We start from the raw sequence: 24,283 nt of genomic DNA, 5'->3' as shown, positions 1-24,283 counted from the left end.
TAAGACAACACTCTTCTTGCATGGGAGGTAATTTTGCAACTTACTTGTTGGGCGCAAAGTAAGAATCCGGGGCAGAGTTGGAATAATCGGGATTTCCCGAAACCTCATTTGATTTCCAACAAAGCGCCGCATTTCCGGAAACGAGCTGCCTCGTTCTAGAAATGGCAACCCTTCGACTGGCACAAAAAAGTATAACCCTTTTCACAGGTCATGAATAAGGTATATGATTTTTCAGGTCTTATACAGAGGAAGTCTTGAATTGGGGGGTACACTGTGTAACCGTGAATTCTCTCAGTGACACTCACTCAGCGCATGCAGCTAGCTAGTTGCTGCTGTCTCGATCTATTTTGAACACAATGATTTTTTTTCTTCTCAGAGTAGAGTGTTAGTTTGTTACAACAGGCTGAAATCATATTTAATTTGAATCAACATTTTGCAACAATCAATCACATCAATATAGTGCACAGACTGACTTTCACATTACGTTTCAACAGAGACATACATTTAACCTATGTCTCTGGTTTCAAGAGCCTAGATTGCCATGCAGTGACAAGAGCCTACTCAGTAAAGGGACGCGCGCTAGTAATGCTGTCTCTGCAGCCCAGAGAGACTGTACATACAAACTGTACATATTGTTTTTATTACCACGGCCTTCGTGGCTTACATCTTAATCCTTTTATTTGTAAAAAGTTTTGAGATTTATTGTTCGTGTTCCTCTTACTTGCTCATCTATTTGGTTTTATTGGTGATCCTGAAAGGTTCCACTTTTTAACTCGATTTGAAATAAAAAAAAATAATATTACAAGCCCGTTATTCAAGATATAGAATACAGACTTATAATTCTTACCAAGAAACATCTTAACTACTTTTCATTTTAACAAATTCCACAGAGCATTATCAACTCAACCCCACCCCCTGCCCTCCTCTCCTTATTTTTTGTTTCTTTCTTTCCTCTTTTTGAAAGCGGACAAACACTCAAGTCCTTAATGGCTTAAAACCGTAGGACTTTTAATATTAATTTTAACGAGAGACTGTGTGAGTTTACAGATCTCTGGTTTAATATACAATCAGTTAAGACTGAGTAAAACATTATTACAATCGATAGTTAGTAGTGAAAAGTTATATCGGAACACTCTTGTTGTGTTTTTGTTGTTGTAAAATGTAAGATCTGAAACCTTAAAAATTACGTAAAATTGGTGCGTTTTGGTCGTTGAACTGTGTTGTTACAGCCAGCCGAACTCGTTATCAAAAGTGTTTTGCTTTTTGTAATTCGGTTGGTTTGGTGCGTTATACAATGCATCTGCTTTTTCAAGACTAAGCATTGATCACTTTAAAACACAAGGATCATCATAGGCCATCATGACTTGTATCATTTTACATCGCATTCCAAGAAAGAGCAGAATTCTCACTATGCGCGCGGTACATTTCTAGAATTGCGTAGCGCAAAGTTGGAATTCCTACAATGGTGGCCATTGTTGGAATTCCAACAAAGCGCAGGTCATTTCCGGAAAAGCGCCGATGACGAGATGGGTCGCAACATTACTTTTCTTTCGACAACATGGCGGCCGGTGGCTTATCACGATTCCTTGGTCCTAGATACATTCAACTTGCTAAATCTTGGTGAGTACAATCTTTCACGAAACTGTCAGAAAAAAACCCACATGGTTTGGGTGCCAATTTTCACTTTACAGGTCACTCACAGTTTCCACACGTATTCAGCATGATTTTAAAGTCAGTGCCGTTTCAAGGAGACCTAAATGTCAAACTCTAACTGCCTTCAGTCACACTCACACAGTGCCACACACACAAAATTACATTTATTATCGCCTTTTTGTGTGTATAGTTCCGAAGATGTTATATTCTGTATTGATCAACTAAAGAGAGAGGCAATCCTCCTTTTGTATAGTATACATTAGTTTCATGACTTGTCAAGCAGTTCAAATGACGGAGTGGTTGCCTACAGGCTGCACAAAAAAGTAATGTTAGTTTATCAGGTGCACGAAGAGTAAAGATTTAGCGTATCATCAACTCATGTCCATAAAAGTAACATTTCCTGTGAGGACGTTATGGACCCCCTAGTTAGTTAGAAGAGTAAAGTGTCGAGAACAGAATGTTCAGTCTGAGTTTAAATATCAATCACAATGAATTGAAACTAGGCATGTGAATCACTGAATGCGGTTGGGCCTAGGGCTAGGAGTAGGAGTCTATAGTTACTGCTAATACTAATAGGTTGAACTTTTTCATAAATGTAACCGAGTGCCAAATGTACTTTACCCTGATCACGGGGTCAAATAATACAGAGTGCCCCTTTCTCACCAAGCTCAAACACTCAAAACAACTGACACACGTTAAATTACCAGGTTCTTTATTTCCATAAGATGATGAGGGAAATGTGTGGGAAAGCGGGGGTTTACCTTCAAATACAAAACTTCCAATGTATTACTCTCTAGGACTTGAACAACCCAAAACAACTCTAAATCCTTTACTCTGTCTAAAGCTATGTTTTAGATTCCCACTCTAAAACTATGCTTTAAAACAACACTTTAAATCCTCCCTCCAAATTACACTCCAAAACTCTACTCTAAATCCTCACTCTCAACTTTAATAAAAAAAAATATAAAAAACACAATAGAACTCTAATCTAAAACAAACGAAATCTAAAAACAATTCTCCAAAGAAAAACCAATCTAACAAAACCTAACTGAACCCCTCTAACGAAATCTAACTGCACCCCTCTAACGAAAACTAACTGAATCTAATTACACCCCTCTACTGAAAACTAACTGAATCTAACTACACCCCTCTACCGAAATCTAACTGAACCCCTCTAACGAAATCTAACTGCACCCCTCTAACGAAATCTGACTAAAATTCCTCTACTAAAACCCCGTCGCACATTCCGCCATCCTGTAAATCACAGAATGCACGCCATAAGCATACATAAGGCCTAAAAAAAAATAGGTGTGGTTACGGTAACCCGACCTACCCTATTTTTAGGGGCCGACCCTATAACTTTTTATTACATTTGTCAAAAAAAGAAAGAAAAAAACGAGTGCAGAAAACGCAATGAAAGCGACAGCGCTCAAGTCGCACACTTATTTCCCTGTCAAGTAGGTTTAATTTGTACACATTAGAAAAAAAAGTTTAAAAAAAAAAAAGTGATTGCCTACCTTCCTACCCTATTTTGTTTGGCTATGTTACCGTAACCACACCTATTTTTTTTTTTTTTGCCTAAACAACTCAACAATTTCAACTACCACAAACAAAATCCTTTAACAACAGCAAAACACATCATTCCTTCCAAATAACATGCCTACAATACAGTTCTCTCAAACACTCAAACGGTTTTCTAAAACATTCAATAAACAAAAGTTTTCCCGAACATTCAACTCACAAAACAATCTACTTGAACATTCAAATAAATCTTCCCAAAACATGTCACAACCTGCACACTTTAATGCTGTTTTACCCATTATATAAAAATAGCATATGAATAACATACCCGTCAGAAAAATCACATCACGGTTCTGTCTCCGTTCGCAGCAAACCTGCCACGCGACCGCTCACTGGATACGTCTGTTCGGTTCGAAAGCCCCAGCGAAAAGTGAATACCCCGGGCCAACCCATAACATCCCGCGTGCCTACGTCACAATGTTAAAACGAATTCAACTCAAAGGGGTGTCGGGTACCGAAAAGCGATAATTTTACCTATGCAAATTTAAGAATCGGCTCTTCCGCCAGACCATTTCAATACAGACAAAGCACAGTCTCGGAAACCTTAGTGGATCCCCGATAGTACAGGTTTGAGTTTGAGGTACCACGAGTTCAAACGGATGCGCAAAAGTACATGTGTACTGTAACTGTCGTCGGTCACAAGTTCACATCAAATGTACATTTTGTATTGTAATACTATCCTGCAACTCTTACCGTCTAGAACAGGTGACGCTGGTGTTCCTGTTAGGTCATATCACCTGCGTTTTGCTGTCTTTCTTCAATTTCAAAAGAACCTTGTTCAAATAATATATGAGTAATTTAGGGAGTAAAGGTTTTGTAGTTGTGCCTGACGTGGAGTTCACTGATTCAGCACACAGAAGGTGAATATTACTTTGAACGGCACAAAAATGCTATATAAGACAGTGACCATCAATGCATGTATTGGACTGTGAGACTCTTACAACTACTACTGAGTACTACTAGTCTTACATCGCCTGTTTCATGGTCGCCCATTAGGGATGGACTGGAAGTGGAAGCAGTTGAATCTGACCCGAAAAGCCCTAATTAGAATTTTGTACTGTCGAGGAAAGAGCATATTGTATAGTGTGTACAAGAGCAGTTTCAATGAAGCCTGTGTTTTTTCACGTGATGTGAAAGGTAACAAATCATGATCTGCAGTACACACCTCACACAAGGTTGAAGTTATGTAGGACTAGGACAATCCAAGTTCGTAGTCAAGTGTTTAGGATTCACACTCATAGTCATACTCATAGGCAATAATTATAATGTCATACAGTTGGACTTTTTAAAAGTGTGTAACAAGGTACTTGCGAATTCAACTACTCCTTGATTGAGTTATTTTTTGCTCACTTAATTCCAGGGCTCCCACAGGTGCTGCATTTGGAGCCACGGCGGGTGCTCTAGGTCTCTACTTCACTGACTGGAGGGTGATTGTGTCCTACATCCCTTTCTACGGCTCCAAGTTCCAAGAACCAGAGGAGAAGAAGTAGAAGTAGTCATCCTTACTGATGTAAGACATCTTGTGTGGTTTAAACAAGTGTGAGTATAGAATTTTTCCTCCCAATTGTCTGTGAAATTAATATATATTAGATACCTTTTGCCAGTTTGTAATTAGAAGAGTGAATTGTTATAAAGCCAAAAAAAAGTTGGTTTTGGGTAACGTGACCAACAAAAATAGGGTCGGAAGGTAGGCTTTTTTTTGAGTCACTTGAGAAAAAGTGACTCTATGTAATCGGTCAGTGTTAGTCTGTCCGGCCGGACGGCCGGCCGTCCGTAGACACCACCTTAACGTTGGACTTTTCTCGGAAACTATCAAAGCGATCGGGCTCATATTTTGTTTAGTCGTGACCTCCAATGACCTCTACACTTTAACGATGGTTTCGTTGACCTTTGACCTTTTTCAAGGTCACAGGTCAGCGTCAAAGGAAAAATTAGACATTTTATATCTTTGACAAAGTTCATCGGATGTGATTGAAACTTTGTAGGATTATTCTTTACATCAAAGTATTTACATCTGTAGCCTTTTACGAACGTTATCAGAAAAACAAGGGAGATAACTAGCCTTTTCTGTTCGGCAACACACAACTTAACGTTGGGCTTTTCTCGGAAACTATAAAAGTGACCGGGCTCAAATTTTATGTGAACGTGACTCCCAGTGACCTCTACACTTTGACGTCTGCTTTGGTGACCTTTGACCTTTTTCAAGGTCACAGGTATGTCTTGAAGGAAAAAAATTGAAATATCATATCTCTGAAACTATTCATCAGATTTGATTCAAACTTTATAGGATTATTCTTTACATCAAATTATTTACATCTGTATTGTGTTGTGAATAGCAATTTCTTCCTGTCCATCTGATGCCTCATATAATATTCAGAACTGCGAAAGTGACTCGATCGAGCGTTTGCTCTTCTTGTCTTTTCGAAAGTATATTGCGGAGCAGGTGCTCGAAGAAGAAGCCGCCATTGCAACTGTCACGTGTGATGTCGAGTTCAAAGGAGGTTACTTCTCTTAGTCTTGGTATGGTTCGCAAAATGTGCCTCAAGTGTTTTGTTTTGTTTTGAGAAATGAAAAATGTTTTAGGGTCGGCGGGAAAAATGAAAAATGTTTTAGGGTCGGTCGGGTTACCCTAAACAGGGTTCGTACAGGTCATGAAAAACCTGGAAAGTCATGGAATTTGATTTTTAATTTTCCAGGCCTGGAAAGTCATGGAATTTCAATTCAACTTCAAGTCATGGAAAGTCATGGAATTTAACAAAAATAAGAAAGAAAGAAAAATTAACCTTTAGCACGCCAGCGGCGATTTTCGTTGCCAAGCCAGCAGCGATTTGCGTCGCCAGCACAAGGCTTGTTCGTATGACCAACTTCTCGTTCGTATTTGCATACGAGAATAACGGTATTTTTAACGGCACTTGAGCCAAAGCGAGGCTCACTTCCTTCCGTTATCTCGCCGTGTCGTCTGCACTGCATTTGAGTCGGTTTCGTCAAAGTTTTCTGCTTTTGTTTTTGCATCGATAAAGTACTTTAGCGCTTCGACAAGCAAGATGGAGGATGATGAGTTTGAAACTTTCTTTCGAGTTGTTTCTTGACAACAAAAAGTATGCGGAATTGGAACGAATTACCGAGGAAGATCTTCGCAATGAACTGTGTATCGTGGTGAAAAAAATGACAGTTCGTCAAGTCACAGTGACGGTTACGAAACGGAATTTAGGAAAATGCAGATGGATGCAAACAGTGGCTGGTCCAGTTTAGTGAAATGACAGGACCAGCAAACATTACCGAAAATCTGACTGCGTAGCAAATGCTTGACTTGCTTGTCGAAGAGACACTGCGTAGAAACTGACTCAAATTCAGTGCAAAGCAAGCCAGTGTCAAAACTGGCAGTGACAAGACGTAAAATGTTTGCGTGTTCGGAAATGGCGACCTGTGGATCTAGTCATGGAAAATGTTATTGAGGCTCATGGAAAGTCATGGAAAAGTCATGGAATTTTGTTTCTAAAAACCAGTGGGGACTCTGCCTAAACAAACATAGTTAAAAAACAAAGGATTTTCGCTTATGAAAGCTTCATCAGGGAAAAAAACAAAACAGAAAAGGCAACAAAAAGCAGACGCAACACGGAACGAACAAGGTTTGAAAAGAATTCTTTGGGCCTAATGTATATGGAACCACATTTCTTTGATTAAATTTATGATGGATGTAATTAAATTTAGAGTCTTGCAAGTTGCATTCGTTAATTAAAGTATTAATCATTATATTGCGAGATAACATGACGATAGAATAGGTTCCTATTGACCCACAAACACACTCTCAGTGAGTCTCACTGAGTGAATACAATTTTGTTTTTGAATATGGCTTTTCTTATGCATTATTCAGAAATGGGAAAAGGACACATATTTGCACATTATTTTCAGTACCCCAAACTCTTAGTCTTACCCAGTATGCAAAACTAACAATTGTAACATCAGCTGATACCCTATTTTACCCCATGACTGCTCAGCTGTTTTCTCTGTTCATTTGGGTTTTTTGTGTGGTAAATAAACGCAGCAAGTACATCAAATTCAAACCTCACAACATTCGTTGCTGTGCAGTGGAACCACCCTTTTAACTAAGAGTAATAGTAAGACCAACAAAATATGAGAACATTGGGTCTAAAGGATGTAGTCTTACATTACAATGGAGGTAAATTTACAGAGGATATGACCAGAAAACCTGAGAAAGCAGTCTTAAAGTTAACCCTTACACTGGTGCAATTCTGTAATACATGTTACATAGCCACTGGTGATTTAACAGAGAGAAAAACATACGTATAGGTTTTCGCATCCATGGGAGGTAATCGGAACCGACCAAACAGACTGAGCCAGTAGCGCGACATATGTTGTGACAACCCGGTGACAGTATACCTAAAGTAGCCTAAGGGTTAAAAGGGGTGTTCCACTGTAAAACTCCACCAAAAGTATCTAAAATAACATCAGCTGATAATAATAATAATAATAATAATAATAAAACATTCTTTTATAGCGCTGTTCATCGCCAAATGGCAGTCTCATGGCGCTTTACATAAGACATTAAAATTTAACATTTTACATATAAAAAGTTTTCTTGTAAGAAATAACATACAAGCATTGAAACAAAATTCATAGACAACTACCACTTATAGTTATATAAGATAATCTAAAAAAAAAAAGTGTTTTTAAAAAGATGAAAAAACGTAAGATATTATATAATGATAGTCACTGATACCCCTCTTTTATCTCTTAAGGCAATTTGTTTGTTTGTTTGTTTGCTTAACGTCCAGCCGACCACGAAGGGCCATATCAGGGCGGTGCTGCTTTGACATATAACGTGCGCCACACACAAGACAAAAGTCGCAGCACAGGCTTCATGTCTCACCCAGTCACATTATTCTGACACCGGACCAACCAGTCCTAGCACTAACCCCATAATGCCAGACGCCAGGCGGAGCAGCCACTAGATTGCCAATTTTAAAGTCTTAGGTATGACCCGGCCGGGGTTCGAACCCACGACCTCCCGATTACGGGGCGGACGCCTTACCACTAGGCCAACCGTGCCGGTCTCTTAAGGCAATGAGCGGCAGTAAAATTAAACTTGGAGAATACATGGAATAACCTAGTTTTCTGGGTAGTTATTGAAGAGATTTATACAAATAAATGAACAAAATTTGAATACTAATGGACACAGACTGCCGTTGCTATGGAAAGCCGCCATATTGGATTTCTAGGAAACGGTTTTACAGCAACATCATACATCAGACATACATAATATTTGGCACAAGGATACACATGACTTGTATCTGCAATCATTCATATAGAACGATATTGTGACTAAAGACTACAGTTGAATTTAAATTAATTTTTGTAATAAGGATTAATGAATTTCAAACTGCATATTCGTTAATCTTTATTTCAAAAATTAAATTAAATTCAACTGTAGTTTTTTGTCAAAATATCGTTCTATATGATTGTACATAAAAGTCTTGTGTATTTTTGTGCCAAATATTAAGCATTTCTGATGTATGATGTTGCTGTAAAACCGTTTCCTAGAAATCCAATATGGCGCTGTGTATGCCAGTTTCCATTGCGACGGCAATCTATGTCCTTTAGTTTTCGCAATTTTTTCATTTCTTCTATCTACAGGGTGGGCCATAAAAAGTGTCCACATTTAATTTAATATTTTTCCTGTAAAGTGATATTTTCTTTTCTGTTTCAGATAGAATTTGAGACAAGCATCTTAGAATTCTTTTAAAGCCTGAATGGATCGCATTCCAGTACAGGAAAGGACCAAAATCGTTGAACTTTACTTTGCTACCAATTCTGTGGTTCTCGCCCAGCGCGCTTTTCGGGGAGAGTTCCCTGGCACATACTGTCCATGTGAGAGAACTGTGAAGCGCCTCGTGGATAAATTCAGGAACACTGGTAGTTTCGCAGATAACAATAAAGGATATAGTGGTCGACCATTTTCTGAATTTATCCACGAGGCGCTTCACAGTTCTCGCACATGGACAGTGCTTGCCAGGGAACTCTCTCCGAAAAGCGCGCTGGGCGAGAACCACAGAATTGGTAGCAAAGTAAAGTTCAACGATTTTGGTGCTTTCCTGTACTGGAATGCGATCCATTCAGGCTTTAAAAGAATTCTAAGATGCTTGTCTCAAATTCTATCTGAAACAGAAAAGAAAATATCACTTTACAGGAAAAATATTAACAAATTAAATGTGGACACTTTTTATGGCCCACCCTGTATCTATATACGACTTGTGTCTGTGTGTGTGTTTGTGTATCTGTGTATTTGTGTATTTGTGTGTTTGTGTATTTGTGTATTCGCCATGCACGGCCAAAGTTCTCGATGGATCTGCTTCAAATTTGGTGGGCATATTCAGGTAGACCCGGGACACGGCACAACCTGGTCGATATTTCAACACGTGCTCTTAGCGCGCAGCGCGGAACCGATTTTGGTTCCACCTCAGCTACCCGTGCCCCCATACCGACACACCATAGCCGCTACACCACATCACAACGCCAAAGTTCTCGGTGGATCTTTTTCAAATTTGGACACCGTATTCAGCTACACCCCGGACACAATATCATCGATGAGATATTTCAACACGTGCTCTCAGCGCGCAGCGCTGAACTGATTTGGGTTTTTGTGTTCATTTCACCATTATAAGTAACTCTTCCTTATCTTCTCCAGTGTTTGGCGTTTATCTCCCTTCCTTCGTGTGGCTTTCCCGTTCAGTTGTAAGTTACTACTATTTTTAGAATGTCACTGCGCTGTCCACTGCGCTGAGCGTCTTCGGATATTCCCGGCGTTCTGTTACTGTTACTATTTTTAGAAGGTCAACGCAGTGTACAGAACGTAAATTGGACCCGTAAATTATCCTCACTGTAAAAGTGCAAAGGTCGAATCAATTTATAGCCACGCGAAAAATACACTGTCATCTATCTCTCTATAGATACGGCTTCTCTGTGTTTTTGTGTGTGTTTGTGTGTGTGTCTCTATGTGAGCAACACCTGTGCATTGTTCAGTTCTGTTTGTGATGTGGTCTGGCGGCTTTTGTGTAATTTTATACTGTTCAAAAAAAGAAACGCATAGTTGCTACTTGCCAAATGTTTTATTTTTCGAAAAAATTAACAGAAAATCCAATATTTAGATTATTTGTTTGAAATTTGGTATGGACACAGTTGAATGCACACACAGTTCATTTGCATCTTCAAATCAATCAGTCAATCAATACGACTGGGTGCCGAGGCTGTCAAGTCAGTAGGGGGTGTGACTGCCTTGAGCAGCAACAACTGCCCGGCACCTTCTGGGCATGGACTGGATCAGATGCCGGATATCTTGCTGTGGGATGGTGTCCCACTCCTCCTGAAGTGCCTGCAATAGATCGCGGTGATTTGCCGGCGCTTCTTCTCGCCTGCGCACACGTCTGTCCAATTCATCCCAGAGGTGTTCTATCGGGTACATGTCTGGCGACATGGATGGCCAGGGAAGCACCTGGACATGGTGGTCGGTGAGGAACTGGGTGGTGAGTCGTGCTGTGTGCGGGCGAGCGTTGTCCTGCTGGAATATGGCATCCTGGTCAGCCAGAAGAGGAAGGGCGTGTGGGCGCAGAATTTCCTCCACGTATCGCTGGGCAGTTATGCGCCCTTGGACGTGCACCAGGGTACTCCTTCCAGCGGTATTGATCGCCCCCCACACCATGACGCCTCCACCACCATGAACGGGTGCCTCATCCACACAGTTGGGCGCGTAACGTTCGTTTACTCTCCGGTAGACCCTCCTCCGACCATCATGTCGCTGGAGCAGAAAGTAGGACTCGTCGCTGAACCACACGTGTCTCCAGTGATTCCGGACGGTCCAGCGAAGGTGCTGGTTGCCCCACTGCACTCGGTTCTGGCGATGGCGGCGGGTGAGGACAGCTCCTCTGTGAGGTCTGCGAGCTCTCAAACCAGCTTCATGCAGGCGGTTCCGCACGGTCTGGTCCGATAATCGGTGTGGCCCGGGGAGAGCCTGGACAGAAGATGAGGCCGACAGGAAACGATTCCGGAGGTGGCGGAGCCGTATGAAGCGGTCGTGAGCAGCAGTTGTCGCCCTTGGTCTTCCCGCTCGTGGCAAGTCAGCAACGGAGCCAGTGGCTTGAAACCTGACCCACAGTCTACTGATGGTGCTCTGGGACACGTGGAAGTGCCTGGCGATTGCACTTTGACTTTGGCCTGCTTGTAAACGACCCAATGCAATTTGGCGGTCTTCTCTGCTCAATCGGGCCATCTTTCGTCGCTGAATTGTCGTCTGATTTCTTTGTGGCGAACAATCCGCTTTTATGGGTTTTGGAAGACATGGTGAGAGCTCAATATTCCCCGAGTTTCACGAGATTACACTGAAGCATGACGAGTGGTCATGCCAAATGAGCAATTTTGACATTGTAGCCACTGATAACGCATGCGTCACGTGCAGAGCTCACTTGTGGCAATGGACGAAAGGTCGACGACCAGATAAACATTTTCTGCAGTCTGGTGGATATCCTTGTAGCCATATAACTAAATTAACCAAATATTACAAGCTATGCGTTTCTTTTTTTGAACAGTATATGTACTGGCCTTCCTTTGAGAAGCCATAACTTGCTCAGTCCTGTTTGAGTGGAGTTCGCCTCCAAAGGTGATTAACACGGTTACATTCGTCGACAAGGATGGGACTCGATATGGTCAGGAATGGCATTATGGCCACTGAATCATTATCGTGCTGTTCCCATTCCACGAATCTGGGAGGGACCTAAGCTTGGCGGGTCCATTGTTCGGACCCGGCGAAGCCGGCGTACGGCTCTAAGTACTTCTTCCCGGCAAAGCCGGCTACCCGGCGAAGCGGGTATTCATTCTAGTATATATATATACGACTTGTGTCTGTCTGTGTGTGTGTGTGTGTGTGTGTGTGTGTGTTCGCGATGCACGGCCAAAGTTCTCGATGGATCTGCTTCAAATTTGGTGGGCATATTCAGGTAGACCCCGGACACAACCTGGTCGATGAGAATTTTCAACACGTGCTCTCAGCGCGCAGCGACCCCCCGCGGGTTAGGGGGAAGAATTTACCCGATGCTCCCCAGCATGTCGTAAGAGGCGACTAACGGATTCTGTTTCTCCTTTTACCCTTGTTAAGTGTTTCTTGTATAGAATATAGTCAATTTTTGTAAAGATTTTAGTCAAGCAGTATGTAAGAAATGTTAAGTCCTTTGTACTGGAAACTTGCATTCTCCCAGTAAGGTAATACATTGTACTACGTTGCAAGCCCCTGGAACAATTTTTTGATTAGTGCTTTTGTGAACAAGAAACAATTAACAAGTGGCTCTATCCCATCTCCCCCCCTTTCCCCGTCGCGATATAACCTTCGTGGTTGAAAACGACGTTAAACACCAAATAAAGAAAGAAAGCTTTCGGAGGAAGCATGCTGGGTATTTTCGTGTTTCTATAACCCACCGAACTCTGACATGGATTGCAGGATCTTTTTCGTGCGCACTTGGTCTTGTGCTTGCGTGTACACACTGGGGTGTTCGGACACCGAGGAGAGTCTGCACACAAAGTTGACTCTGAGAAATAAATCTCTCACCGAACGTGGGGACGAACTCACGCTGACAGCGGCCAACTGGATACAAATCCAGCGCGCTCCCGACTGAGCTACATCCCCGCCCGTAAGGTTCTTTAAGAGCTGTTTTCTTTGCAGAGGAAACTTCGAGATACATGACACTGATTTTGTGTCATCGCCGATGAAAGATTGCAGTATGCATACGTCATTGTAAATATCATGAGGCATTGTCAGGAGCTTGGAGTCTAAGCACTTTCAGAACACCCCTTGTACTTTCAGCATGAATACAGAGAATTGTTGTCTTGAACTTTATTGTGTTGCTAAGTGTGCGAAAATACGATTAGTGTCAAATGATTCCTTTGCAGACGAAATGCATTGTCGGCAAGTGATCTGCCTTGAAGGTGAGATCACACTTTGGAAACTAGCAGCCTTGGAGCAAGTTCTGCAAAAGGGGGATCAATACAAGGGATTTGAAGTTTTCAGTGTTTACAAAGAAAGACAACGACAGCATCAAGTGACATGAATTTTGTGTGTGGTTTCAGATGAAAGAGATGCATGTGACTGGATCATGGTTGACTTGTGCCATGGCTCAACCACCAGGCTGTATGACCTCAAACCAGGCATTGTTCCACCTGTTATGACTGGACTTCATTCATGGAAGACATCAGCTGTCATGATTAGTTAGAAGTTATATAATTCTCTGTCCGTGAAATTGATATGGCCTGAATGCAGCTGTATGATTATGAATTTATTTAATAAAGCGTGTTGTTGCGAAACGTCATGTGCAATTGTGTTTGTCAGTTTTGAAGAGATGAGTAAATTCTGTAGCTCCTTGGAAGTGAAAAATTAAAATTTCACCAAGTTTAAAGGCATGGTCCTTCCTGTAAAAACAGTTCGGCTCACTATCTCAGATCCATCTAGACTTTTAGCTGGAATAAGACCATCGAACAGCTTAGATACATACCTAAATTCGACAGCTTGGGTGTCCTCTGTGCAGCGTGGGCATTTTTTCCACTAGTGGGTAGAAAATTCTCACTTTGCACATGATGTTGATTTCTGGTATGTGTCAAAGTGGAGAGGAGTTGGTTACCCCATGTAAAAGCCTATCCAGAGACAAGCCGAATTATGTTCACCTGAAGGACTCATGTGCCTTTAAAGGAGCTGTCTGTCACATATGTTTGTAGTGGTGCCTTGTTTGTGATAGTGGGCGCAAAAAAGTGACATTTGTGAGTTCATTATGTGCATGGAATTAATAGGCGTAAGTGTCAGTTCAGATCTGAATATAGTTAAACCTCCAGAATTCGGAGAAAATTAGCTGTCTGAAGGGTGAAATTTCACAGATTTTCGAAGGGAACATGATCTAGGAAAGCAGAGTCTTAAAACAGAAGTTTCACTACTTTGTTACCGAGCACAGAAACTTATCCTCATTGAGCTGGCCGGAGATTAATTGATGCTAATTTTTTTTTTAAAGATGATCGGTTAGTTGTACTCGACTGTAAAAAGTACCAAAATATGTCAACGTTCTATAATTTCCTGTGAAGTGAGATGGAACGTTTTTCAGCTGTTCAACATGTAGAGCATGTATGTATTGCATGCATATGATAACTGAAACTCTGTGTGTGTGTGTGTGTGTGTGTGTGTGTGTGTGTGTATGTGAGAGAGAGAGTTTTGAACAAAAAAATCAACACGTTTTTACCATACAATGTGCTTTTTATTGAAAGAAATCTCACAAGTGCTATTGTGCATACAAAAGCAAACTGACTTGGTAAATATCTCCTATTTTTACAAATTCAATCAAGAAAGATTGACATTTAAGTGTCTCCTACTATTACTACCTATTGTATCAAGAAACAATTAGTAAAGTTTTGTCCAGCAAACCTGAAAACCCTGGTGTTCAAACATCTACACTGTTCAAAATCTTTGATTTTGATCATACAGATTTGAATTTGATAAAACAAGATATGCTTAAACCTTGATAGTTTTCGCGATTATTATTTATTATTTTACAGGTATCTTCAGAATATTAAGACTGTTCTAGCATTCCTTACACAAACAAAAGAGAAATAATAATCACTAGTTGTAATTCTACCATGACACCACTAGACGCTGTAGGCTTGTTGTTATTTTACTTATGGTTGATATTGGCAAGATTACGTGAAAGAATTAAACATTAAAAAAAAAAACCAAACAAACAAAGCAATATATGGAAGAAAAAGGAAGTCAAATGCTTAGGACTTGCTAAAAAAATATAATTCTATAATGGGGGTGGGAGGGGTAGAAAGAATAGTGTGGGATTGATTCTTGGTTTTTAAGCCACTTCAACCGACTTTGCCTTACAGAAGTCATGAAACCTAAGATAACTTTGGTTAAGAAGTTGACAGTAAGGCTCAACCTGTTTTTCGTAAAGACGAAAGCTATTCGCAAGAACATTCCCACTTGCATACAATGTACACAGGTTATGCAATCTGACAGGATAAATAATGAAGCACTGCATTATAACATCTTTTTTGCAGAAAGAGAGAAAAAAGAGAGGATTAAAATGCATACAAATATGCGAACAATATCAACACACACAAAACAACCAAGCAAGCAAACATATAATCCACAAACAAACAAGAAATCCTGGGGCTAAATAGCACATGAATTCAAAACCACTATGACCTTTCGTTGCTGAAATAAATCCAGCATGTAACATAAATGCAAGAAAACGGGTCAAACAAAAAAGTAACTATGCTTCCATGATAATGAACATCAATGCAAACCATTTGCGTTCATACTACAGTATTCGCTATTTTTTTCGACAAATTATGGGGGTTGGGGGCTTTTCAAAATCGTTCACAAGCAAATGCATGGGGCAAAAAAGTATTCTAAATAATATTGTGTACAATGAAACAAACAGCAAGCTCACATTAAATTTCAATTATTCTGTTTAGTTATTTTTTTTTTAAACACACACACGCAACAAGCAGCAGATAAACACGAATAAAAAAATTCTGTAGTAATAAAAAAAAAGTAACTCCATCATGTATCGGAGCTGACTCCACTTTTATCAGTTACATGAAAAACGATCATACCCAAGGGCACGTTCTAGCAATATCCTAAACAAAAACAAAAATAAACCATTATTAGTTGTACACGTACAAACAAAAAAAAAGTTGTACACGTACAGCGATAATGCACGCTGTATTTTAAGTCAAGAGTGCCAATCTAAGGGCTGTCCATACATTAGTATAACAATGGAATTATTCTGTGGACATGCATAGGAAAAACAAGAAGGGCAAAGCCCATACGACTCACATGCTTGACCTAAACCTAGCAATGACATCATACACTAAGAACTGCTTTACACATTTTTCCTACCAAAATACATGTGACATTGACCCAAGGTCAAGGTCATCCAAGGTCATGCAACACAAAGCTGTTAATTCAAGACATAGGAAGTACAATGGTGCTTATTGGCTCTTTCTACCATGAGATATGGTCACTTTTAGTGGTTCACTACCTTATTTTGGTCACATTTCATAAGGGTCAAAGTGACCTTGACCTTGATCATATGTGACCAAATGTGTCTCATGATGAAAGCATAACATGTGCCCCACATAATTTTTAAGTTTGAAACAGTTATCTTCCATAGTTCAGGGTCAAGGTCACTTCAAAATATGTATACAATCCAACTTTGAAGAGCTCCTGTGACCTTGACCTTGAAGCAAGGTAAACCAAACTGGTATCAAAAGATGGGGCTTACTTTGCCCTATATATCATATATAGGTGAGGTATTCAATCTCAAAAACTTCAGAGAAAATGTGAAAAATGTGAAAAATAGCTGTTTTTTAGGCAACATTTATGGCCCCTGCGACCTTGACCTTGAAGCAAGGTCAAGATGCTATGTATGTTTTTTGAGGCCTTGTCATCATACACCATCTTGCCAAATTTGGTACTGATAGACTGAATAGTGTCCAAGAAATATCCAACGTAAGTTTTCCGGACGGACGGACGGACGTCCGGACGGACGGACGACTCGGGTGAGTACATAGACTCACTTTTGCTTCGCATGTGAGTCAAAAACACCCATCTGTTCTGCAAATGTAACAATGCATATATGAATATTATTATTTCAATGTTTCCATACACATGAATAAAAAGTTCTGTGATTTTCTTCTTCTGGTTGGGAATAATTAGGAACATCGGACAAAGGTCGGCACCAGTGACCGTGCTATTTTGTGTTACTGCCAGGAACTGTACAAATTATACGCCATCATATTAGCATTGCAGAATTACGATGTACTGTACTGCGCAACAACTTGAAATTTGAGCAAACACATAAAAACGGGAAGCAGGAAGAGAAACCTTTGTGGCATTATCATATAAATTGTATACAGAAACCTATAGTATCCATCTCACGGAAAAGCAAACGGATAAAAGTCTTCACTTACTAAAATCACAGGAGCTTGTATCAAAGCGCCGGTCGATCTACTCCTTCATCCTTCATGTACTATCACTAGTAGTAATAGTACAGGAAGGGGTAGATCGACCGTCGCTTTGATACAAGCTCGTGTGATTAAAATCAGTCAAAGTTAAGTCAGTGGACTTACTTGAGCGAAGCAGTTGATGTGCTTGCTTGATCAGGTAAACAAAATTTAACACATGTATAGCAGAGGGAATAATTACAACTGTACAAGAAAGTTCAGAAATGTTTGTCAAAACATGAACATCAACTGAAATTATGTTAAAAACAAGTATCTTTAGCTGTTTTGACTGATGATGTCCAAACAGTTTAAAACAAGTATTTGTGCATTTAAATGCTCAAAATCTGCACCAAGAAAAAATATTTACACACTCCAGCAAAATGGAAATTAACAAAAGTAACTTTGAAACGTGCTCCTCCATACTTACAATAGCTAGAACAGGACGTACTGCTTATTCCGTCACAAACCTTGTTATATAAAAGAAAGATCATGAGTACATGTACTAACATAGTGTGTCTTTTATGCAGCAGACAAATTTCTGGTCCAATCAAGAAAGCCAGGAAGTATTACAATGTGAAAATAGGTATATGTTTTAAAGGAAAAATCAGTTCTAATCAACGTTCACTCATTTAACAGTATGAATCTGTTCAATACTCAGCAGCAAACAACAGGTTACAGTTATTTGCAGGTATAACTGTTCTACAGCATATTAATATTATTTCAGACGCATTTCTGACGTTAAAAAATCCACATCAATGTACACAAAGATCATAATGGATGCAATTTACTGCAAAGGCGAAACATTGGTATACACAGCGGGCACACTTCCCAATACTGGAGTTCAAGCAAGTTAAAAAGCAAGAAACAACAATTCGAAGAAAATAAAAATGTTGCCTGTGACAACACCTAATCCTACATTTCACAGCAAAATAAATCGTGAATACACACTTGCAAGCATACACCAGTGATAAATATCGGCATAGAAAGGTAAATATAATTAACAATTATAAACACTTTAACTCCTAACATATCACGTCATGTCCCAAATAGACACTAGTTCTGGCGACAGAAAAACCAAGTTAGCATAGCAAACACTTTAACATTACGTTCATCACAATGACAAAAGCATGTGTTCCAAGTCGTGTAGCATGGGCAGTCCGTGTTTAAATCGTGTAGCAGGAAAAAAAACAGGCAGACTTCTTTGTAGATAATAATACCTGACAAACAAGCATTGACAACTATGTGCATCCAACATAACTGTAACTCGCGTATGAAGTTCATAAGTGCAATCCAAAAGGTATATCATTATTTGCTAGCATTTGATGTGGTTGATTCAGTCGAAATCATTCTCTTGCAGTAGCATATTGTACTAAAACTTGAATCATATTTACGAGTTCAAATATTCAAGTTAATGACTTTGATATTTACATTTAATATTTACAAACTTAAAATGAATCATGAAAATATAGGCGTTTCTCCAAAAGTCCTCCTTACAATGCAAGTAAACAAGAACATCACAGAAAATATTATATTATTCAGCAACATTCCGCCATAGCTATGTATAATATACATGAAACTGCCGCAAACGAGCCAGCATGAAAAAGTTGTTAAAACATACAACCAAACAATGGAAAAGTGAATTCACCAAGGTATCTTGTTTATCAATGTGCAGAAAAAAAGAAGGTATTGTCAATTTGAAACACAGTCACATAAAGTCTTCCTGGTATATCCACAAATACTGAATAAAAAACAAAACAACGAACATTAAAAGGCTGGATGTACACACAAAAAAACAAGAACAACTGACAAACGAACGGACAAATCAAACTTGCGCTCAAGATTATCATACATGTACTAATTCAAACAGTGATAGGTACCAAGAGAAACTGCTGATAACATGAACCACCCCAACTATCATCAATAACATAATGTTTATCAAACTGATACATGACATCCAAAATGACATAAGGCATCTAAGCAGCATCTCCACTTGCTCAGAAAGCATAGAGCTTACATATTATAGGCATAAAATGTTACTGGTTTCATTAACCTCTTCACAATTACACATAAAACAAAAGAGAGAATCACTGTCACTGGATTCTCCAAATTACATTTGTACAAAGTTGAACATGTTTTCATCTTTTATATTTACACGAAAAAGGTTACGTACATGCTCAGTACAACAAATTAGTCAAAGGAAACCTTATTGACATGTCATAGATTAATTGTTTTATTTGCTTATTAATAAATTCAACAATTTCAATATCCACTATACACATGTACGTAGTACGAATCCTTATATCATTTCAGGCAGTCTTTATGAAAGCATTTCAGCTAATGTAAACAATGGCTAAAAAAACATTTAAAAAAACCAACGGCTATACTTATCCTTGACAAGTGGAAAAATATCTTCTATGATCGGGAAAGTCACATAACAATCTGCAAATGACAAACATTTCCATGATAAACACAATACCGTAAATTAATACGTAATTAAAACCCACTATATATTAATAAGCGTTTAGGATTAATACGTTTTAATACATAATAATGGTAACCTAATTATACAATGATTATACATTTTGTTTAGAATGTTCAGTTACAGTGTAGTACATAAAATACCTCTGCTGTAAAAGGAAAAAAAATCAAAACATAAAAATACACAGGCACATATAAATCAATTCCACAGAAAAAGTGCACGAGAATATGTTTCGTTCTTAATTTATGCTTTTTTATCCAGAGTACAAAAAATTAGAAGGGTGGGCTCACCCAACTGCAAGTCTCGTACGTGCAAAATCATTCAAGGAAAATGAGCAAAGAGACACACAAGAATTAAACAAGCGTAAAAGCATTATACAGAACGAGCTTTGCATTTCAAAGACTGGTTTCTTTAACATGATGTTCATGCCTAATTGTCCATTGATCCACCAATCTATCCAATGCTATTCCTCAACTCAAAATATGCTTGCAAGTAAACCGAAAAGTAACTTATTTATGAACGATGAAAATGAAATCCATGACTGGAAGTAGCCACAACTTTGATATGCTACTGACAGTTTTATGGAAGTATAAAAGTTACAACGTTCAGAATGATTCAACTTGGCAAAGACATACAGACATAATCAACATTCATAATTATAGAACTTCCCCTCTCTTTGTACATATGTTCAGAATTTCAGAAAATGTGTGTAACATATACATGATTTAAAACGAACAAAGTGCGATTGTTACATAATGTTCAAATAATTATATTACGGCAGGCATGAACATTAATGTGGTTTTATGGAAATAGTAATATTAACAGTAACATAAACTGTCAATGAATATGGATTTTGTTTAGAATGTTTTGTTGCAGTGTTATGCACATAAAATACCTCGTTCTGCTGTAAAAGGAAAACATCAATACATAAAAATACACAGACACATATTAATCAATTCCACAGAAAAAGTGCACTGGAATATGTTTCACTCTTAATCTATGCTTTTTATTATTCAGAGTACGAAAAAATCGAAGAGTGGGCTCACCCAACAGCAAGTCTCGAACGTGCAAAATCATTCAAGGAAAATGAGCAAAGAGACACACAAGAATTAAACAAGCGTAAAAGCATTATACAGAACGAGCTTTGCATTTCAAAGACCGGTTTCTTTAACATGATGTTGCCTAATTGTCTATTGATCCACAAATCTAATCCAATGCTATTCCTCAACTCAAAATATGCTTGCAAGTAAACCGAAAAGTAACTTATTTATGAACAATGAAAATGAAATCCATGACTGGAAGTAGCCATAACTTTGATATGCTACTGACAGTTTTATGGAAGTATAAAAGTTACAACGTTCAGAATGATTCAACTTGGCAAAGACATACAGACATAATCAACATTCATAATTATAGAACTTCCCCTCTCTTTGTACATTATGTTCAGAATTTCAGAAAATGTGTGTAACATATACATGATTTAAAACGAACAAAGTGCGATTGTTACATTATTTTCAGAAAATTATATTACGGCAGGCATGGCCATTAATGTGGTTTTATGGAAATAGTAATAATAATAGTAACATATACAGTCAATGATTATGAATTTTGTTTAGAATGTTCTGTTACGGTGATGCACATAAAATACCTCGATCTGCTGTCAAAGGAAACATCAATACATAAAAATACACTGCCACATATAAATCAATTCCACAGAAAAAGTGCACTAGGATATGTTTCGCTCTTAATTTATGCTTTTTTTTATTTTTTATCCAGAGTACCAAAAATGAGAAGGGTGCAAGTCTCGGACGTGCAAAATTTAAATCATTCAAGAAAAAGGAGCACAGAGACACACAAGAATTAAAGAAGCGTAAACAAGCGAGCAGCATTACACAGAACGAGCTTCGCATTTCACAGACCGGTTTCTTCAACATGATGTTCCTGCCTAATTGTTAATTGATCCACCAATCTATCCAATGCTATTCCTCAACTCAAAATATGCTTGCGCGTAAAGCGAAAAGTAACTTATTTATAAATGTAGAAAATAAAAAATGAATCCATGACTGGAAGTAGCCACAACTTTGATATGCTACCGACAGCTTAGTGGAAGTATAAAAGTTACACCGTTCAGAATGATTCAACTTGGCAAAGACAACTGTACAGACATAATCAACATTCATAATTATAGAACTTCCAATCTCTTTGTATGTACATATGTTCAGAGTTTCATATGTTACATGTAAATGATTTAAAACGAACAAAGTGCGATTGTTACACTATTTTCAGAAAATTATATTACGGCAGGCATGAACATTAAAGTGGTTTTATGGAAATGTTTTGATTAAATATTTTACATAACTTATCTCACAAAATTGACCCCTCAAATGTGATAACAAGAAATGGTCTTCAACAAAACAATGTTACACATGGACAGAAAATGTTGTTACTGACATTATTCAAACAACAAACATCATAAAGAATGGTGCAAGGTACTTTAGCAAAACTCACAAGAAATGGAATAACATGTAGACAATTTGTTTTATCTACAACACATGCAAACGAGCAGAGAGGAATAATGCAGACAGACGAAAACGTACCTTTAAACATGGTGAAGTATTTTTAGCCAGCAGAGCTACACGCAACAATCAGTAATAAGATGAAGGTGGTGGGGGAGGGGGTAGGTGGGGGTCAGCGTTTGTTTTCAAATGTCATAATATAAATGTCAGTTCACATTCTTTGAAACAAACACTGTCAAAAGTTGATCCTACATGAGAGTTTATACCAGCTTGCATTAGCAGCACTTTAATCCACAAGCCAGATCGATGGTTATTATAGGTTCTCAATGCATTGTCTTCCCTATGAAGATATGTGTTGAGGCCGGGCATATTAATGATCATGACTTGACCGACGTTTATGGTGCTAAAAACAAACTTGCTTTGCACAATGAAAGCCGGGATGCTATATCACATACATTCAAATTTACTGTACAAATATTATGAGTTCTAACCGAGCGCTCAAAGACGACACAATACGGATCTCATCATATTATTAGATGTGTAACTCAGCAAGCTATGTAAACGTTATTGCAAAAACTACTGCTACTAGTAATGTATATACATATATAATAATATGAAATCCAAACCAATTGAAAACTCATTTGTGCACACATGGTGCAAGGTAAAAGTGAAATTTAAAATAAAAAAAACCATCAGCACTACGGTGGATTTGGAACAAATAGCAGAAGCAAAAGCTAAACAAATAACACATGTTACTCACCGCAAATCCATATATACATAATGGTATAACGAAAAACAAAACCCCACAACACGTTAGACCAAAGCATTAGTGATTTTGAAAGCTTTTTAGTATTTCCTACCCAAATACATAAATTTTCAGCTTAGTTCATTCATATTAAAAGGTACACATTTTTTGCCAAGCGAACAATCATCAAAGTACTTCAACAAATGTACATTATTCTGCAAATATGTTTGAAAGTCAGGCGTCCACAAATAAGTAAGGCATGTAAAGGTAACCCTTCGTTAAATGGTCTTGAAGATGACTCAAACCCATCTTCAGAACCAAACTTAAATGTTACATTATAGGGTTTATTTACAACATTTTGAAAAAGCAAGTTAGTATGCACTCAGCACGAAGAAACACACAATTAAATAATCTTGATATATGTTTGACATAATGTTATTCAATCACTGTGAAATCCACACAACTGCATGTACATCGGAGAAAATAGAAACATGCGTTAGCATATATATGTAAGAAGAAACAACACATTTTTATACAAAATCAAAACTCAAACACACAAATGCAAGAGTTGAAGCGAACCTATAACACTGCCGATAAGTTCAAATAGATCCTCGAATATCCAACGAATGTAAACCAGAGAGTTTCTTTTTAGGGTCACGGCGCAGCTTCAAAGTGAATACATGTATCTCAAGTTTATACACTACATGAAACTTTACACAAACAGACGAATCAATACAGAGAGCCAAGCAGAAATAAAAACAGACGACTAATCTTGCAAAGCTAATGACTTAACTTATAGCTTCTTCTGAAGGTTAGAATGGTTACAGTGGTGGGTACTGCAACCGCTACGGTTATTTTGAATAGTACAAGAAAAAATATCTGAGAAGAAAAACCAAAAGCAATTATCCATTTCATATAAACACGTTTCTCTGAAAAATAAGAACAAATCAAGAATGTCAATGACAATAATCATAAGCGCTTCTGCTCATATGCAAATACTTATATTTAACAAGAAAAAAAATAGTACTATTTACAAGTGACTCCCCCTCTTCACACACAAAAGCAAGATGAAACAAAGAAGGTTCTGACAATCTTAAGATAAGAGACACGCGGTACGTTGCGCTGGAAATACAGGAAGGATTTCTTTGCAGTCAAGCTCAGCCCTGAAACACACACACACACACACACACACCACACATATTTAGCTTTGACAATCAAGACTTCTCAGTGTTTTCGCCTCCGCTCCTATTGGAC

The 24,283-nt window shown here is 38.4% G+C and overlaps 1 protein-coding gene and 1 long non-coding RNA gene across 3 annotated transcripts in view; one reads left to right on the top strand and one right to left on the bottom strand.

Moving 5' to 3' along the window:
- Positions 1 to 1,489: 1,489 nt before the first annotated feature.
- On the top strand, positions 1,490 to 13,604 carry LOC138980910 (uncharacterized). The gene is made up of 3 exons (XR_011460493.1): positions 1,490 to 1,620; positions 4,595 to 4,773; positions 13,366 to 13,604. It is a non-coding gene; the product is annotated as an uncharacterized lncRNA (long non-coding RNA).
- A 908-nt stretch (positions 13,605 to 14,512) lies between these two features.
- The window catches only part of LOC138980891 (sacsin-like), a 60,775-nt gene continuing 51,004 nt past the window's right edge, over positions 14,513 to 24,283 (bottom strand). For both annotated transcript variants that reach the window (XM_070353764.1, XM_070353771.1), the window contains one exon: positions 14,513 to 24,192. In XM_070353764.1, coding sequence (XP_070209865.1) covers positions 24,187 to 24,192 — 6 coding nt within the window. In that variant the 3' untranslated portion in view covers positions 14,513 to 24,186. The remainder of the gene's footprint in view (positions 24,193 to 24,283) is intronic.

Source organism: Littorina saxatilis, linkage group LG1 (assembly GCF_037325665.1).
Source record: "Littorina saxatilis isolate snail1 linkage group LG1, US_GU_Lsax_2.0, whole genome shotgun sequence".
NCBI lineage: Eukaryota > Metazoa > Mollusca > Gastropoda > Littorinimorpha > Littorinidae > Littorina > Littorina saxatilis.
Note: the sequence above shows the minus strand (reverse complement) of the source record. Positions and strands in the feature narration are given on the sequence as shown.